The sequence below is a fragment of the Bombus bifarius genome, unplaced genomic scaffold (assembly GCF_011952205.1).
Source record: "Bombus bifarius isolate JDL3187 unplaced genomic scaffold, Bbif_JDL3187 scf7180000007973, whole genome shotgun sequence".
NCBI lineage: Eukaryota > Metazoa > Arthropoda > Insecta > Hymenoptera > Apidae > Bombus > Bombus bifarius.
The window spans coordinates 3,608,846-3,629,155 of NW_022884359.1; the positions used below are offsets into that span (position 1 = coordinate 3,608,846).

General features: G+C 38.0%; 1 protein-coding gene across 2 annotated transcripts; it reads right to left on the reverse strand.

Annotated features, from left to right (window-relative positions):
* Positions 1-2,276: 2,276 nt before the first annotated feature.
* Positions 2,277-4,754, reverse strand: LOC117216799 (transmembrane protein 164). 2 transcript variants are annotated; one of them, XM_033463835.1, is made up of 6 exons: positions 4,574-4,754; positions 3,932-4,272; positions 3,731-3,847; positions 3,581-3,659; positions 3,395-3,495; positions 2,277-3,321 (listed from the first exon to the last, which is right to left on the reverse strand). In XM_033463835.1, exons 2-6 carry the CDS (start codon positions 4,247-4,249, stop codon positions 3,040-3,042), a joined length of 897 nt encoding a protein of 298 aa, XP_033319726.1. In that variant the 5' UTR covers positions 4,250-4,272; positions 4,574-4,754; the 3' UTR covers positions 2,277-3,039. The 2 variants fall into 2 exon arrangements, with proteins under 2 accessions (XP_033319726.1, XP_033319725.1); XM_033463834.1 differs by having other exon boundaries at positions 4,333-4,754.
* Between the last annotated feature and the right edge of the window lie 15,556 nt (positions 4,755-20,310).

The window sequence follows — 20,310 nt, forward strand, 5'->3', positions numbered from 1 at the left end:
GTGCCTTATTACAATTCTTTCGATGTAATCTCGATGTGGCTACGATAATACAATGATAGCATTAAGTATTTCAATTTTAATCGACATCAACCCGTTGAAACAATTCGGATCATCGGTAAAAAAGAACAAAATGCATCGTTTTGTAAATACACGTGTTACACGCGCATCATGTAACCATATTCGCGAAACCATTCTGTACAAACGTTTAGAAGAAGTGTGAATTAGTCGTGATACGATTAAGCTTGGAACACCGGTATACTTGCACGTATATCAGAAGAGTGAGAGTTTTAAACAAAAAGAAAAAAAAGAATGTACATCGCTCTGTAAATAAATTATTTTATTTTAATGCTTTAATGTTTGTATTGTTGCATACCATGAATCATAATGGCTAAGAAATCTTAACGCTTCTCTTCTAAAAGAGAAATAGAACAAGGGGTGTTTCATGTCATGATTTCTCTTTTATTTGAATCATTTATACAATAGATACTTCGTACAAACCTCTTTCACTTCATATCCCGTACAATTTAACGATTTTAATATTATAATTCAGAATCAAATGTAATGTTTCTTTCATCCCTTGTTCTCTGGGGAACCTTCAGGTTCCTTTCAGGTTCAAAGTACCTTTGCAACAAGTTTACTACTATTATGAAAATGACGCTTTCCATAGCTTACAAAAATATAACGCCAATTTGTTGTACATTTAATTTCTACTGCTGTGCAACTTATAAATAAGTATTAACTTAGTTATAGATATATTAAAGATTCAATGTTACCACGTTACCATGAATGTTACCATGAAAGAAAATATTTAGTTGAATTCAACTTTCTTTGGTGTATTAAGACATTGAATCTTACATATATGCGATTCTCATCACGAGTGCTTATTCGAATGTAAGAGAAATGACAGAGGTGTAAATTTGAAAAGATATAGCTGTACATACATAAACCCTTCTGTACATACTACATATAATACTTTCTTTTTACTAAACCTATTAGGAAACACTGTGACTCAAAGCATTTATCTTAACTGATATAACTTGTAGAGTAAATACAAGTTAAATATTTCTTGTTGCACAGCATCATTCCAATGACTGTTAATATTACGAAATTTTAATTCATATTACGAAACAATCATTGTTATAAAAGTTCTTTTTTTTTTGTTGTTGTATAGTCTATCAAAAATCAAAATTAAAATTTTCACAGGCCTTTGTAATTGCAAATTAGATACAAATATTCGGTTTTGAATAAAATGTAAATAATATTAAGATTTCGTGTATATCCTTTCGTGTGGAACTCTATCAATGACATTATGAATAGATTGGAATCTTTATTTGCAATTTTTCGCTTATACACAATGTTTTTCCGTGATTACGTTTATTTCCCACACAAAAGAATTAGTTGATAAAAATGCGCACGATTAAAAATTGTAATCGAAAACGTCAAAATATCTCATTTTTACAATAACATTTTCTTTCATTTTAAAATAGTAATATAGCAACACACTCACAAAATTCGAAATGGATATATTTTTTAATGTAAAAATTTTAACAAACCAAATTTGGGACCGGAAAGAAGTGTTCTTCATTATTAGGCCATATAAGTTAGAAATACTTTCTAAAATTTATTCTATGAATTCGTTATTTCATTATTATGAGCAAATGTTTGTTTTATAACTAATAGTTGAAGATTTGATAATTCGACAAAAATATGATAATGTTATTTAAATAGCGAATATTATAATAATAAAATTGCTACTTATATATGTACATATAGGAATTATAAAACAACAATTTATTGATGCTTATTTGAATTTTATATTGTTCCATACAAATTTTTATACAGATATTTGCTATATGTCTAAAACTTTTGAATGAATTGTTGCATGAGAAAATGTATTGTAATAAATAAAACTTTTGGCAGTTGGTATACATAAAATCATTGCAACACTATTTTTATGGATTGATAATATGGAATGAGTTGGGTAACTAATCTAAATATTTTATTACATGCACTCTATTAACACAATTTATCACATGTGTTTAAAATGGATAAGCAGTGCTTTTATTAATTATTAGTATATTCATATTTCATTTTGTATCACATGATGTAATTAATCATTACATATGTATATCACAATAAATCTCCTTTATCGTAATTGGAATAGGGATGAATTTAATAAGGAATGAAAATCATTCTATAAAAATAATAAGATACTGAAATATATAAATACATACATTAAGATTATGTTTAAAACTTAAAATAAATAAATCACACAATTCATTGGTATATTCCTCTTCTAATTACAACAGGTACTGTACATTATTTTAAGCATTAAGATAATGTTATATTTAAGCTCAATAAAGAAGAAAGTGTCTTTAATTACTCCAAAAAAAAAAGTGGCATGCATGACAAGCTCTATATAACAATAATCTATAGAGATAATATATCTAGAAATATTTAATTATGGTTTACTTCAAACTGAAACTAAAAAATCATCACATAAAAAAATATAGCGTATGAAATAACATTAATCGCTGCATTGTTAAACATTAATCGCTACACTGTTAAACATAAATGCTGCATTTTTAAATAGGAAATGTTTTACAAATAACATTCCTAATCACAGATGCATCAAAAATGCAAGACCATCGGATGCTCCTAATCTCTCGTAAGATAATTCGCGGACTCTCCTTCCGCTAAATGGAAAAAATGTACTACACGGCAATGGTAGCACCTATTTAAAGGTCGTTACAGACTCATATTTGAGATTTATAAATTCCTAATTACTACCATAACTTGCCCTCCACTGTTCCTATTCACCATAATCACACATACAGTGCGAAAAAATAACTACAAATTTGTTTATTTAGGAAAAGGATCATCGATCTTTACAGGTAGTGACTGTACAATTACGAATTCACAAATGACAAACACAAAATGTCTTGTGTTCATTTCATTATTGACATAGAAACTTATCTATTTTCCTAAATCAAGTACTCACTGAATTGCAGCAGAAATTATGAATTACGAAATATTGATCTAATTTACGTGAGTATGTCCATTTCCTGAAGTATTTGCATCTTCATATAATTTCTCATTATCATCCACTTTATTGTTTTTTGCAAGTACGCGATCAAGCGTCGGTTTTACTCTAGTTGGCGGAAACTTCGTTATTAACAAATTCGACGCGAAGCTGAATAACTTGGATAACAATGGGCACAGTAATCCTTGATGAATAAACGTCCATACCCGATAATATTGACCTTCAAAAGGGTCAAGAATAGCTGCACATAACATATGACTAAGATTCACTTGTATTGGCTAAAAAATGGAATGTTGGAACATTAGAATGGATTGAAACACAGAATATGTGTTAATATGAAATAACACAAACCAAAGCAATGGCTTGGATAATCCAGAAATGATAAGCTAAATTTATTCCATAACTGAAAACGGACCAGCTCATGTCTGATAGAGGTTCCACATTATACACACCTAAACACAAAAATTAGGATAGCGTTACATAACGAATTTTGTCACATGATTTTCAAATTAATAAGAGAAAATTAATTGTAACTACCTCCGATCCTCAGTAAGTAATACGGTATCACTACCATTAAACCATGCTGAATATAGTACATTGCTTTATCAGCAAATATCTGAAAGAATTATATCAATGTTAATTTGGATCATTAAATTATACATTTCTTAGTGAAACATGATAATTTACTCTGCGAGATTCTGTCTCTGGGAATAAATATGCTAAAAGTGGTCCATTCAAAAAGTTCAAATGTATCCTGAAGATAGCTGTGACTGTAGGACTAGGATCTGCTGCCAGTAAATACAACTATATTACAAAAAAGACAATAATTGTAAACAAGTACAAATAAAATATATACATTCCTTATTCAAATGGTTCTATTAATTTTACCTGTACAGCTGTGGTTATATGGCAAGGATTTAATATATATACAACTGTCCTGCTGGTAAACTTAAAACCAATTTCCATTCCTAGTACTAATGACATAATAATTAATAATACTCTTCTACCAACACAATCATGATTTACATATGATACTTTGGTTGGCAATTTAATTCGTTTATAGCCCCAAACAAGGAAGGTTATTATGAATATCGATATGATCAATGTTTCAATGATTCTTCGCTTTGGACTTAGGTAATATGCACATTCTGGTCCCACATTGCGTGGTATTGAAGCATTAACACCATCGTATGCCCATTCGAACATTGCTATGAATTCTTTTTGTAAGTCTGAAATGAAAAACATGATAGAATTTAATAGTTCAAGCACAGATTGGATCACTTTCATACCTGCACTATCCGCAATGACGAATTTCAGACTATGACACTCAAAATTTGTCTAATTTGCCAGTCAGAATGCTTCACTAGGAACTATGATTTGCATTTTAATGTTTCTAACTGAATTGTTAGACAAGCAGAATCATTCACGTAATAAGATCCCACGTTTGAGTGTCATATCGGAAAATGTAATTATCGATTCATCAAAACGAAGAAGGGTCTTTAAATAGAAAAATCATAGAACTGAACGTACGTAACTTCACTGATCCTACGTCTTACTAAACTGGGAAATAGTGCAAAAGACTTGGAACTGATATGTACATGTAATAAGACTCATTAAATATAAACAAGCATCATACTTTACACCGCGTATTTGCTATCAAAGGACACTATCGGAAGTGTTGAAGCCCCTGTTACCATTTTCGAGTAATTTTTAACGTTACCGACTCAGTAGAAAATAAGATTACTATATAATTGTACATATGCTGCTTAATAGATGGCACTATAACGTTCTACCAACGATCAATTTTATTTTTAATAAGTACATACAAAAATAGATTCGAGACAGGCCTAAATGTAGTTACTTCGTCAACAATTAAAAACTTTACTTCTATAAGTCTGTGATAAGACTAAATGCATTTTTATGTCACACATTTTGTGGGCCATCGACCTCCTTTTCCTTTTCGTGTCACATGCGACGTTATCGATTCAATATTGGTTCGAATTAAAACTGAAATCTATGAAATTATTACTTTTATATAATTACAAATCTAAAAACTAAGACTTAGAAGTAAGGCTTAAAACCAACGATGCACGTTAAAATTAAGATCCAAAAGTAAGGCTTAAAATTAGCGATAGAAATTAAAATTAAGACTTAAATGTAACTGAGACATGTTCAGTCTCGTATCACACGATAACAATTCATTCGCAGCTCCTATCTAAGAGAAACATTGATGTTTCACTTTACCCCACTATCCTCTATCTTTGTATAAAAAACGCACACAATGGATTTAGCCTAGACATATTTATCTTAAATGTAGCTAAAACTAAAATACACCTATCTCTCGATATGTTTGCATTATTCCATAATTAAATTGTAAGATGTATGCACCCCACGTTGGTTATTTGAGCTAAGAATTAAAATTAATTATTTTAACCTAAAACTTCAAAATAAGTACACATCATGCACCATCCATCTCTCACAGAACAATTATACAAATTACATAGATCTTTATTAGCTTAAAAGTAAGCATACACCACACGATATTTATCTGCCACAGAACTATTACATGCATCATTACAAAGATTATGCGATAAATCGTAGCTTGGCCTAAGTATATGGATAATGCTCGCAAAGGAGCGGTTAGAAAGATAAAGAGAGAGAGAGAGAACTTTCACGCTTGCAGGGTCCCATGTCGAAGAGTAGTAGTGGATGTGCGTCATAGGGGTCGTTACGCAGAGGAGTTTCTGGGATTTCCTTGGACTTGCACGACGGCCCAGAGGGTGACGTTAGGAGATGTGGTCTCTCCTGACGCCCAAATTAGGTTCCAGAAATGGCTCCCTTGGAAAGGGAGAAGACGTAGGAGTGCTCCTTGATTCCATGAATATGGTGTTATTTCGTTGGTTTTGAGCAGACATGGAAAATTACATCTTAAAATTACACTCTGTTTTATCACTGGTTTTATACGAAACAGTGAAACGAGAAATTAAATACTGTATTTAAAATTAAAAAATAATGCTATATAGAAATAAAATAGCACTTCAGGGACTTGAACGATTTCGTTAATAAAATAAAACAAAATAAATCATTAATTCACTCACTACGAATTGATGGTATTGATTTAAATCAATGAATGTAGAGTTACTTCCGATTAACGGTACAACTGTTATAAATTAAGAGCATAATTACTTTGAATTAATGGGATTATTGGTATAGTTGTTAAGAATTGATGAAGTAATTGTTTTAGATTAATGACTCAAATGTTACAAATTAATGGCTTAAATGTTATAAATTAATAGTTTAAATGTTATAAATTAATGGCTAAATGTAAAAAATAACAGTTTAGAAGTTACAAATTAATGGCCTAGACGTTATAAATTAATAGCTTAAATGTTATAAATTAATAGCATAAATGTTGTAAATTAATAGCTTACATGTTATAAATTAATTCCTTAAATGTTATAAATTAATGGCTTAAATGTTATAAATTAATAACTTATGAGTTGTAAATTAATGGTTTGTACGTTGTAAATTGCTAGTTGCAATGTTGTTATTTGATTTTTTTTTATTTACCATATATTTAAATTCTTCTTCGATGTTCACTCTCCGGAATTTCAGGCACCAAAGAGCTCGCGCGCGACTTCCGTGTTCCTTATAGACCTTGACAAGATGCCGGTTTGTTAATCAAACGGTAACGATTTTTTGACATAGCAGGAGACGGTTTTTCCATTATAACAAAATCAAATAGAACGATTTCTTAATTTTTATCGTAAATTGGCATCTTTAACGATTTAATACGATATCCATTTTTATCATTTTAATAGTTTCTGCAAACTAAGACTAAATTCACACTTCTTTAATACTAGTTTCGACTATCACTTAGTTTGAACAAAATTCTCTTAGAGGCTTCTGGTGATCCCAACTGGACTGTTGCGTAGTTCTTAGCTTGGCATCGTTTTCCAAAGATTAATCAACCGATTAATTTTTGGAAAAGGATGCCAATTACCAGGTCTCACCACGAGGAGGTGACTACGCACGAGACCCGCCCATGAGTTATTCAACATTATGCATCGGTCTCGACATTCAACCTATTGGCAAGAATGTCGAGTTCTGACTCTACTTCATGGGCCTGCGTAAAGAGATAGTTGTTTCGTAGTCTAACTGCGAAACACATATCTCCAACGCAGCGCTTACATGAATCTTTACAAACGTAGAACAAAGCCAACGTAACGCAACATCCATCTCCCACACAACGATTACATCGATCAGTACAAATATCGTACAATAATTCGCATCCCTACTGGCATCATTCGGTATCAAACACACATTTATCTAACTTGGAATGAAAGGAAGAAAATGTAGCTACTGACACTGTATATACCATTTCGTGTCTCGCAGAAGGGACATACGAGTCGCTGTACTAAACTAGTTATCGTTCTATTTTTGCGACACTGTAAGATATTGATGATACTGAAAAGTTATAAACTCTAACGTGGTCTCAATAAGTATCCCTTAAAAATGGGTAAACAAGAAAATGCCCGATGAATCAGACGATAAAAGAAAAAATCGCGGCGCGCCCGAAACAAACGAGATCGCGATCTCTCGAAAGAACTAACAAACCTACACGACGTACCCCCGTACACCAGATAACCCCGAGGTTCAGCGGAAAGCCCAAGAATTGACCGTAACTCGATTCCTGTTTCGCCGTTCGAAACTTACACGAGTCGCGGTCGATGGCGCCGACCGATGATGCTAGTGATCCACGGGTAATTCAGCCGTGGATCCAGCACATAGGCCAGCAACTTAACACACTCCAACTGAACATGTGGAACCCGGGGATGGACCGCTGAACAGGATTACGAAGGCAAGAGGCCTCAACTGAACAGTGGGGTCCACTCACGGGGAGGGACCGCTGAACAGGATTACGAAGGCATTGACCTCAACTGAACAGTGGGGTCCAGTCCCGCGGGCCCGAACAGAATTACGGAGGACGTGAAATTGCAGGTCCCTGACCGAGTACCAAAGTACCAATCGGACAGGACTGCAGATCCACGACTGAATCCCCAACAGATTCGCTAGCATCGCCGGCGCGACGACAACTCCCACGATCCGATGCGAACGTCGAGCAGTCGTCGAGCAGTCACCAAGACAGAGGTGTCCTTGGGGCGACTTACGAATCCAAAGAGTTGTCCAGTGCACGTTGACCCGCACGTACGCGGAATAGGCGCGAGCGAGTACGTCACGCTACGGTTTGAAAGAACTGAGTGATCGCGAACCGATAAATCGCGAATACAATAAGTACTGTGTGGTAAGCGAGTGAAGGGAGACGAAATTTTTCTTTTTTTCGTTCTAAGGTGGATAAATGTCGTTGTACAGAATGAGCTCACAATGCACTTAACATAGGTATCTACCTTACGATTAATTAAGACTAAAACGTACGCATCCCACGGTGTCCCGCGGTGTTCCACGATGTCCCACGATGTCCCACGGTGTCCCACGGCGTCCAACGGTGTCCCACGGAGTCCCACGGAGTCCAACGGTGTCCAACGGTGTCCAACGGTGTCCAACGGTGTCCAACGGTGTCCAACGGTGTCCAACGGTGTCCAACGGTGTCCAACGTTGTCCAACGGTGTCCAACGACGTCCAACGGTGTCCAACGACGTCCAACGGTGTCCAACGACGTCCAACGGTGTCCAACGACGTCCAACGGTGTCCAACGGTGTCCAACGGTGTCCAACGTTGTCCAACGTTGTCCAACGACGTCCAACGGTGTCCAACGATGTCCAACGGTGTCCAACGATGTCCAACGGTGTCCAACGATGTCCAACGGTGTCCAACGATGTCCAACGACGTCCAACGACGTCCACCGGTGTCCAACGCTGTCCAACGATGTCCCACGTTGCAGTCCAGTCTAGATCATCCAAAATTCTGTTGGAGGCTTTTGGAGACCCAAACTGGACCGACGGTATCCCACGGTGTCCCACGTTGCAGTCCAGCCTAGATCATCCAAAATTCTGTTGGAGGCTTTTGGAGACCCAAACTGGACCGACGGTATCCCACGGTGTCCCACGGTGCAGTCCAGTCTAGATCATCCAAAATTCTTTTGGCGGCATTTGGAGATCCAAACTGGACTGGTGCGTAGTTCTTAGCTTGGCATCGTTTTCCAAAGATTAATCAACCGATTAATTTTTGGAAAAGGATGCCAATTACCAGGTCTCACCACGAGGAGGTGACTACGCACGAGACCCGCCCATGAGTTATTCAACATTATGCATCGGTCTCGACATTCAACCTATTGGCAAGAATGTCGAGTTCTGACTCTACTTCATGGGCCTGCGTAAAGAGATAGTTGTTTCGTAGTCTAACTGCGAAACACATATCTCCAACGCAGCGCTTACATGAATCTTTACAAACGTAGAACAAAGCCAACGTAACGCAACATCCATCTCCCACACAACGATTACATCGATCAGTACAAATATCGTACAATAATTCGCATCCCTACTGGCATCATTCGGTATCAAACACACATTTATCTAACTTGGAATGAAAGGAAGAAAATGTAGCTACTGACACTGTATATACCATTTCGTGTCTCGCAGAAGGGACATACGAGTCGCTGTACTAAACTAGTTATCGTTCTATTTTTGCGACACTGTAAGATATTGATAAATACTGAAAAGTTATAAACTCTAACGTGGTCTCTAATAAGTAAGATCCCTTAAAAATGGGTAAACAAGAAAATGCCCGATGAATCAGACGATAAAAGAAAAAATCGCGGCGCGCCCGAAACAAACGAGATCGCGATCTCTCGAAAGAACTAACAAACCTACACGACGTACCCCCGTACACCAGATAACCCCGAGGTTCAGCGGAAAGCCCAAGAATTGACCGTAACTCGATTCCTGTTTCGCCGTTCGAAACTTACACGAGTCGCGGTCGATGGCGCCGACCGATGATGCTAGTGATCCACGGGTAATTCAGCCGTGGATCCAGCACATAGGCCAGCAACTTAACACACTCCAACTGAACATGTGGAACCCGGGGATGGACCGCTGAACAGGATTACGAAGGCAAGAGGCCTCAACTGAACAGTGGGGTCCACTCACGGGGAGGGACCGCTGAACAGGATTACGAAGGCATTGACCTCAACTGAACAGTGGGGTCCAGTCCCGCGGGCCCGAACAGAATTACGGAGGACGTGAAATTGCAGGTCCCTGACCGAGTACCAAAGTACCAATCGGACAGGACTGCAGATCCACGACTGAATCCCCAACAGATTCGCTAGCATCACCGGCGCGACGACAACTCCCGCGATCCGATGCGAACGTCGAGCAGTCGTCAAGCAGTCACCAAGACAGAGGTGTCCTTGGGGCGACTTACGAATCCAAAGAGTTGTCCAGTGCACGTTGACCCGCACGTACGCGGAATAGGCGCGAGCGAGTACGTCACGCTACGGTTTGAAAGAACTGAGTGATCGCGAACCGATAAATCGCGAATACAATAAGTACTGTGTGGTAAGCGAGTGAAGGGAGACGAGATTTTTCTTTTTTTCGTTCTAAGGTGGATAAATGTCGTTGTACAGAATGAGCTCACAATGCACTTAACATAGGTATCTACCTTACGATTAATTAAGACTAAAACGTACGCATCCCAACGGTGTCCCACGGTGTCCCACGATGTCCCACGGCGTCCCACGATGTCCCACGACGGTGTCCAACGATGTGTCCAACGGTGTCCAACGTTGTCCAACGGTGTCCAACGTTGTCCAACGGTGTCCAACGTTGTCCAACGTTGTCCAACGACGTCCAACGATGTCCAACGATGTCAAACGGTGTCCAACGATGTCCAACGACGTCCAACGGTGTCCAACGATGTCCAACGATGTCCAACGATGTCCAACGACGTCCAACGGTGTCCAATGCTGTCCAACGATGTCCCACGTTGCAGTCCAGTCTAGATCATCCAAAATTCTGTTGGAGGCTTTTGGAGACCCAAACTGGACTTTTCCCACGGTGTCCCACGGTGCAGTCCAGTCTAGATCATGGACCCCAAACTGGACCGACGGTATCCCACGGTGTCCCACGTTGCAGTCCAGTCTAGATCATCCAAAATTCTGTTGGATTCTTTTGGAGACCCAAACTGGACCGACGGTATCCCACGGTGTCCCACGGTGTCCCACGGCGTCCAACGGCGTCCAACGGCGTCCAACGGCGTCCAACGGCGTCCAACGGCGTCCAACGGCGTCCAACGGCGTCCCACGGCGTCCAACGGCGTCCAACGGCGTCCAACGGCGTCCAACGGCGTCCAACGGCGTCCAACGGCGTCCAACGGCGTCCAACGGCGTCCAACGGCGTCCAACGGCGTCCAACGGCGTCCACGGCGTCCCACGTGCAGTCCAGTTTAGATTATCCAAAATTCTCTTCGTGGCTTTTCGTAATCCAAACTGGACTGTATTAGCGTGGTTCTTAGCTTGGTATCGAATTGTTGTGCAATGTTTGTACCTATCGATGTAGTGGTTTTCCAAAAGTTAATCGACTAATGAATCTGCGAAAACGATTACATCCATCAGTACAAGCATTGTACAATAATTCTCAACCGTACTGGCAACATTCGGTATCAATGATACATTTGTCTAACTTGGAACGAGAGAATGGAAATGAAACTATTGACACTGCATATACAATTTAGAATCTTGCAGAAGAGACATACGACTCGTTGTACTAAACTTATGAAAATATCGAAAAGTTATATACTCCAACGTTACCGCAATATGCTTCTTTTAAAAATGGAGAAACGGGAAGAAGCCTGAACAATCAGACAATGGAAGAAAAATCATTTCGGTATCTAGCATACATATTTAATATGCTATGAAATGTTCATGTATGTAATTGAAATCTACTTTCTGCTAATTGATAAATTTGAAACAAACTCATTTACTTGATTTGGTATATGAAAGAAACAGGTATCTTTAAAACGAGAACATTTTATACATGAAAAATAAACTACTAATAATGGTTAATTATAGATCAAATTACTATTGATTAAATTTTAGCAGATATAGAGAATCATTTGTATCTTTTTAATCGAAACTAGGGTTACGTTGAAAACAAGTATTTTAAGTAATTGAATTTAATCTGAATTAAAAATGGAAAAGTTCATTTGGAATAACTAAGATGAGGGAAATCCCGATTATTATAAAATCACCTGCCTTATCTTTTAACTTTTAACTTTTAAGAATATGTCTTATAGCAGTATTTTCAGTAATAAACGTAGTAATAAGGGGCGCATTAATAAGGGGCGCTGAAAAAGAAACATAGCAGTAGCCAGAAGGGCTACTAAAATTCGATCGTGTTCCACTCTATATAAACCCGATCAACAAGCCGAGAGTGGAACTGAATATTCTTGTTTCGCAACGCTAATTTACTACTAATATTTATGAAGCAGAAAATTCTCAAAATCAAACACGACGAGTGCTTTGTTATATCTGCAATATCAATTAATCTACCATTAAAAAAAAAAGAAAGAAATTCTGAAAATACCCGAAATTTGATACGCAACGCTAATAAGTATAAATCTATGCACTCGTATTTAAGCAATACGCAACACTAATAGCGAGAGATCGAAGTGCAACCATTTAGGAGGTTGCCGATGAACGATCACACTTGTACAGCTCTTGTAACTGTACGTGTGATCCAGGAACAGTGTCCGACAAATACAGTCGGAGGGTTTGGGCATTTTGTAAACGCAACTCTACTTAAAAAGACGCGATCATTCATTATCGCAACGCTAACTCTTAAAGTGAATTTAATGAAAATTACTATTTGCTATATGAAGAAGGTACTTTAAGTATTCTGCTATTGCTGCTTGCAATACTATAAAACTAATTGAAAACTAACATTTTTATAATCCAATTTTAAACAATAGAAAACAGGAAAAATTCTAAAAATTGCAAAAGACAATCGCGATATCGTAATTCGCAACTCTAAAGCAAACGCGATTATCATTTTATCGCAACTCTAATTCAAACCGTAATCATTCTCTCGCGACACTAATGAAAAGCCGCGATATTATGTCGCAACGCTAATTCAACCCGTAATTAATCTGTCGCAACACTAATAAGAAAAATCGCGATTTGCCCAAAGGGACGATGGACCGATATATACATCGGTCAAAAAAGAAAAGACTACTACTACTACTACTACTACAAATAGTAAAAGCGAGCATAGTGACAAAGTAGTAACAATAATGACTTCCCATGCTCTGGATGACCCAGAGGATGGGGAGCCATTAGTAGTTGCCCTCTTGAGTGGCAGTTTGCCGGGCCTCTTCGGCTTATAGCCTCTTCTTTCTTCGGGCGCAATGCCCGCTGAAACTTAAATCTAAGCTCGAGACTTCTAAATCGCAAACAAAAAAAAAAAACTTACCAAGGTAAAATAAAAATATAAACCGCGGAAGCTGATTGAAGTGCACATGGACTGACCAACGATCACAGCAGTGATCGTTGCCCACTCGCATGTGCGTGCTCGAGCAATATACGTTCGTTTCGAGCCCACTCGCGACCGCGACCGCGAAATTCAAAAAATCGATAGGCAAAACCAGAGACGAGAGCATGCTCTACTCGTGCCAGTTTCGCCGTCGATTTTTCAAATAAATTTCCAGAAACAGGTTGGTCACACGAAAACGCGCCTACCCGACCAGAGACTGTGCCAACCTGCCCGGCCCTACCTACTTATAATTAACAGACACACCAGAAAGTATACTACCTATCCTACCTAGCGCTATATTTAAAAAATAGCAAAACAGGCACACCAACACACTCGCTCCACGGTTCTCACACAAACGCTCGGGCGCAAAGGTCCTACACTAGAGAGGACGTCCCGGGACGCCTCCGACACCCGAGCTTAACACACAGCATGCACACTCTAAGGTACGTACCGTTTCCCTGAAATCGACTGACGAAGGCTAGTGACCATTGCGTAAAACGTGATAAAACACGTCTGAGAAAATGATATCGTTAAAATAAATGTAAGTAAACTTGGAATTATAATTGTAATTTACGGCAATATTTAAAGCGTGGTTACACTTAATCGCGTGGGCGATATTATCACAAATTGTGATTGTATCGACATGTAAATTGAATCGATATATGTCTCGACATTTTTAATATTTGAAGTTTTAACGAATAAGAGAAAGCGACGCAATTCCACGGCCTAACAACACACACACACATAATGTGGAAAATACGTCGTGCACGATACACTAACACATCGTCAGTCGCTGAGAAATTATTACATTACTTAATTCTAGCTCATCGTGCCCAATGTCTTTCTCCCATTCAAGTAGCACCTGGGCACGTGAATGAGATCCTGACAATGGGCACGGAAAGGGTTAAACCTGAAAATCCTAATCTAAGAAGATGATTAGTTCGTGTAATTTTTATTTAACGGACTAACGTTCTTTGATTTTATATTTTACTACTTCGTTTCTGATTAACTCTACTTTATTAATTTAATAGTAACTAAATAACTACTTTATTAATTTAATAAATCAGAACAAAATTTTAATATTGCAAAAAAGGTAGCGTTAATTGTAAAAGACTGAGACTCGATCAAATGGAATAATCGACTCTATATATATTACTAAGAAAGAAATAATCTCAGGCGATCTCCTTATCAAAGCACATACTCGAAAATGCAGAAGCAGTGTTCAAAATTATTGCTTTGATTCAAAAATCTGCCTGTCGCGAAGTGTCTTCTTGCACGTAAAATTTCACACATTCTTGTACGGGAAAAATTAATTTTAACTTATATTTTAAATTCTAGCCAAGTGAAATAAACGAACGTGACTTAATAGTGTCACGATTAATTCATTGCTTAAGATCAAGTATGTTTATGTTAAACAGGTATATTCGTGTACATATTTGCCATTTGCAAATATTTATACGGAATGTTAACATGCATATTTATAAATAACACGAATATATTCCCAAGTGTATATATTTAAACTAATTATTATAATCGCGCTGTGCAAGAAGACCTATCCTAAACTAATAAATTTAAAAAAAGAATGTTACTACTCACGGGCATAAAAATACCCGCGGTCACTATGCTCGCAACAAAATTCTACGTAATACAACCGGTCACCCGTGCCGATTCGGACCTTTCATCCTACGACATGATTGAGTGACCGGAGGAACAAAAATGCATGCGACTCACCGTTCGATGCGGAGAAACAGAAGACGTTATCCTGGATGCTGCGGTATCCCAGCGAATATCATCAGGAAGACTAACATCAGGCAGAAACCGTGTAAAGTCCAGTGGTGGAAATGGCGGTTGTTTAAGGGCGGGTGGGGGTGGGGGGGGGGTGAGGAAGAAGCGAAACGTCGTTTCGACAATTTTCTTCTTTTTCCTATCGAACGTTTATTTAGAAAATACTGCTATTTTTTTACGTTTAAAAATTATTATTAAGAAATTGGAACAAGTTTGAAAAATATTATTTAATTGAAAATTGTGAGATATTTTTCGATAGCAAACAAATGCTCATAAATAACGTGAATGCAATGCAATCGTTTGCAAGAATTATATTGTTCGCAATTAGAATGTATACTGTGAATTTTCGTTATTAGAATACGAAATATACATTCCAATAATACACTACAAACGCGTGTTTTAAATAATGGAAAATATTTGCAAGAATTCAAAAGTTCGCCACTAAATATGTTTAAAGAATACTGTGCAAACGCGCGCGAAACCTTGTTTCGAGGTATGTGAATCTACCTGTTACTAATTTGCAAGTTTATGACGTTATAACTCAATTTGAAACAATAAGATAATTCGGTAAAAATTGGTTTGGGATAAGAGAATGATTTCATACATCGGGATCTTTCAGAAGAATCAATGGACTCACGCGACGCACTCCTGTGCACAAAATAACCGCAAGATTCAGTGGAAAAAAAGAATAGATTTTTATATCTCGTTCCAAGTCAGATAAGTATCATTGTACAGAATGGGCTCAGAATGGATTCGACATAGCCAAGACATATCCCACGATGTCCCACGGTGTCCAACGGTGTCCAACGGTGTCCAACGGTGTCCAACGGTGTCCAACGGTGTCCAACGGTGTCCAACGGTGTCCCACGGAGTCCCACGGAGTCCCACGGAGTCCACCGGTGTCCAACGGTGTAAAACGGTGTAAAACGGTGTCCAACGGTGTCCAACGGTGTCCAACGGTGTCCAACGGTGTCCAACGGTGTCCAACGGTGTCCAACGGTGTCCAACGGTGTCCAACGGTGTCCAACGGTGTCCAACGGTGTCCAACGGTGTCCAACGGTGTCCAACGATGTCCAACGGTGTCCAACGATGTCCAACGGTGTCCAACGATGTCCAACGACGTCCAACGACGTCCAACGGTGTCCAACGCTGTCCAACGATGTCCCACGTTGCAGTCCAGTCTAGATCATCCAAAATTCTGTTGGAGGCTTTTGGAGACCCAAACTGGACCGACGGTATCCCACGGTGTCCCACGTTGCAGTCCAGTCTAGATCATCCAAAATTCTGTTGGAGGCTTTTGGAGACCCAAACTGGACCGACGGTATCCCACGGTGTCCCACGTTGCAGTCCAGTCTAGATCATCCAAAATTCTGTTGGAGGCTTTTGGAGACCCAAACTGGACCGACGGTATCCCACGGAGTCCCACGGTGCAGTCCAGTCTAGATCATCCAAAATTCTTTTGGCGGCATTTGGAGATCCAAACTGGACTGGTGCGTAGTTCTTAGCTTGGCATCGTTTTCCAAAGATCAATCAACTGATTAATTTTTGGAAAAGGATGCCAATTACCAGGTCTCACCACGAGGAGGTGACTACGCACGAGACCCGCCCATGAGTTATTCAACATTATGCATCGGTCTCGACATTCAACCTATTGGCAAGAATGTCGAGTTCTGACTCTACTTCATGGGCCTGCGTAAAGAGATAGTTATTTCGTAGTCTAACCGCGAAATACCTATCTCCAACGCAGCGCTTACATGAATCTTCACAAGCGTAAAACAACGCAATATCTATCTCCCACACAACGCAAAATTCATCTCCCATACAACGATTACATCGATCAGTACAAACATCGTACAATAATTCGCAACCCTATCCGCACATTCCGTATCAAAGACACATTTGTCTAACTTGGAACGAAAGAAAAAAAGTGGGGCTACTACGGAAAAGGAGCCCCAACAATCAGACGATGAAAGAAAAACCGCGGGGTGCCCGGAACGAACGAAATCACGATCTCTCGAAAGAACTAACAAACCTACATAACGTACCCCCGTGCACCAGATAACCCTAAGGTTCAGCGGAAAGCCCAAGCATTGACCTTCGCCCGATTCCTGTCACGTCGTCTGGATCTTATCACGGTCGATGGCACCAACCGATGATACTAGCGATCTAGCAAATAGGCCTGCGATTTAACACACTCCAACTGAGCAAGTGAGGGCCCGGGGAGGGACCGCTGAACAGGATTACAAAGGCAAGGCCCCAACTGAACAGTGGGGTCCACCCCCGCGGGTTCGCCACTTGAACAGAATTACGGAGGACGTGAAAAGGAGGTCTCTGCCCGAGTACCGAAGTACCAATCGGACAGTATTGCGGATCGCAGGCATCACCAGTGCGATGACAACTCCCGTGATTCGAGGCAAACGACGAGCAGTCGTCGAGTAGTCATCAAGACAGAGGTGTGCTTGGGGCGACTTACAAATCCAAAGAGTTGGCCAGTGCACGTTGACCCGCACGTACCCGGAATACGCGCGAGCGAGTACGTCACGCTACGGTTTGAAAGAACTGAGCGACCGTGAACCAATAAATCGTGGGAACAATTTTTTCAATGTGGTAAGCGAGGGCATCACGAGAGACGAGATTTTTATTTTTCGTTCCAAGATAGATAAGTATCTTTGTACAGAATGAGCTCACAATGCACATGACATAGGCATCTATCTTATGATTAATTAAGGCTAAAACGCTCGCATCCCACGGTGTCCCGCGATGTCCCACGATGTCCCACGATGTCCCACGGCGCCCCCGCGGGGGGGTCTTAGTCCGGTCTAGATCACCAAAACTATTTTGGATGATCAAGACCAGACTATATTGAAGTAGTTTTTAGCTTGATATCGTTTCTCAAATAATAATACTAATATTCAAAATAGTACTTGGTGTATTATTATTTGGGAAACGATACCAATTACCGGGACCCACCACGAGGAGGTAACTACGCTCGGGTCCCATTTACATAAACAGTTTTTAAGCATTGGAAGCAGAGATGTAAAATTATTTTATAATAAAGCGACATTGTAGCGGCGATATTGTTTTGCCCGGAGCTTATTTGTTCTTATATTACTTGTATTCTAACGGTCTTGATACTCCGAGGCAAAACAACAACATGATTCGAAATGTCCTCTGACTCATGTCCAGCTACAGATAAGATGTGGTTGCCTTCGGTTAAATTGCACTCGCTTCCTTGATTCCATGAATATGGTGTTGTTTCCTTAGTTTTGAGCAGACATGGAAAATTACATCTTAAGATTACACTCTGTGTTACCACAGGTTTTATACGAAATAGTGAAATGAGAAATTAAATACTGTATTTAAAATTAAAAAATAATGCTGTATAGAAATAAAATAGTACTTCAAAGACTTGATAGATTTCGTTAATAAAATGAAACAAAATAAATCATTAATTCACTCACTACGAATTGATGGTATTGATTTAAATCAATGAATGTAGAGCTACAACCGATTAACGGTACAACTGCTATAAATTAAGAGCATAACTACTTTGAATTAATGGGAGAATGTGGTTATAAATTATTGGTATAACTGTTAAGAATTAATGGAGTAATTGTTTTAGATTAATGGCTTAAATGTTATAAATTAATAGTTTAAATGTTGTAAATTAAGAGCTTAAATGTTATAAATTAATAGTTTAAAAGTTACAAATTAATGGCCTAGACGTTAAAAATTAATAGCTTAAATGTTATAAATTAATAGCATAAATGTATACAATAACAGTTTAAATGTTTTAAATTAATGGCCTAAACGTTATAAATTAATTGCTTAAATGTTATAAATTAATAGTTTAAATGTTGTAAATTAGTAGCTCAAGTGGTGTAAACTAATAGCTTAAATGTTACAAATCAATAGCATAAATGTTATAAATTAACAGCTTAAATGTTATAAATCAATAGTATAAATGTAATAAATTAATAGTTTTGACGTTATAAATTAATTCCTTAAATGTTATAAATTAGTGGCTTAAATGTATAGAATAACAGTTTAAATGTAGTAAATTAATGGTTTAGATGTTGTAAATTAATAGCTTAAATGTTATAAATTAATAGCATAAATGTTATAAATTAATTGCTTAAATGTTATAAATTAATAGTATAAATGTTATAAATTAATAGCATAAATGTTATAAATTAATAGCTTAAGTGTTGTAAATTAATGGTTTGTACGTTGTAAATTGCTAGTTGCAATGTTGTTATTTGATTTTTTTTTTTATTTACCTTATATTTAAATTCTTCTTCGATGTTCACTCTCCGGAATTTCAGGCACAAAAGAGCTCGCGCGCGACTTCCGTGTTCCTTATATACCTTGACAAGATGCCGGTTTGTTAATCAAACGGTAACGATTTTCTGACATAGCAGGTGACGTTTTTTCCATTATAACAAAATCAAATTGAACGATTTCTTAATTTTTATCATAAATTGGGGCCTTTAACGATTTAATACGATATCCATTTTTATCATTTTAATAGTTTCTACAAACTAAAACTAAATTCACACCTCCTTGATACTAGTTTTCGACTATCAATTAGTTTGGACAAAAAGGAGAAACAAAGCCTAACGGCAATCGATAACGTTACCGTGAAATAAGTTAAGCTATTAAATAATCAGACGGATAAAATTCATATTAAGCGTTATATTATATTATCGATATTCGTTCATTTACTCGTGCTAATTAAAAAATAAAATGTTCTTGTTTCTTGAATAACACCTACATTACTGTTTGCAATATTTGAAATTCTTATTTAATGCTTATTTAAAAGTCAGGTACCTTTTTAATTCTTCACAAGTTAAACGAGAAAATTTACTCGTTATAGTTGTAACACAAAATGGCTTTTTTTCTTCAATACCGCCTGCATCGCTGTACGTGATACAGTTATTAATTATGTAGCGAATAATGTGATCTAATAGACTGTAATCACGATTAGGTATTTCTCCC

Excerpts from the sequence above, each read along its gene's own strand:
- LOC117216799 (XM_033463835.1), bottom strand. The coding sequence starts at position 4,249 with ATGTTCGAATGGGCATACGATGGTGTTAATGCTTCAATACCACGCAAT. Across the intron at positions 3,496-3,580 it reads TTACTTACTGAGGATCGGAG|GTGTGTATAATGTGGAACCT; the intron begins GTAGTTACAATT and ends TTTTGTGTTTAG. Across the intron at positions 3,322-3,394 it reads TTATCCAAGCCATTGCTTTG|CCAATACAAGTGAATCTTAG; the intron begins GTTTGTGTTATT and ends TCCATTTTTTAG.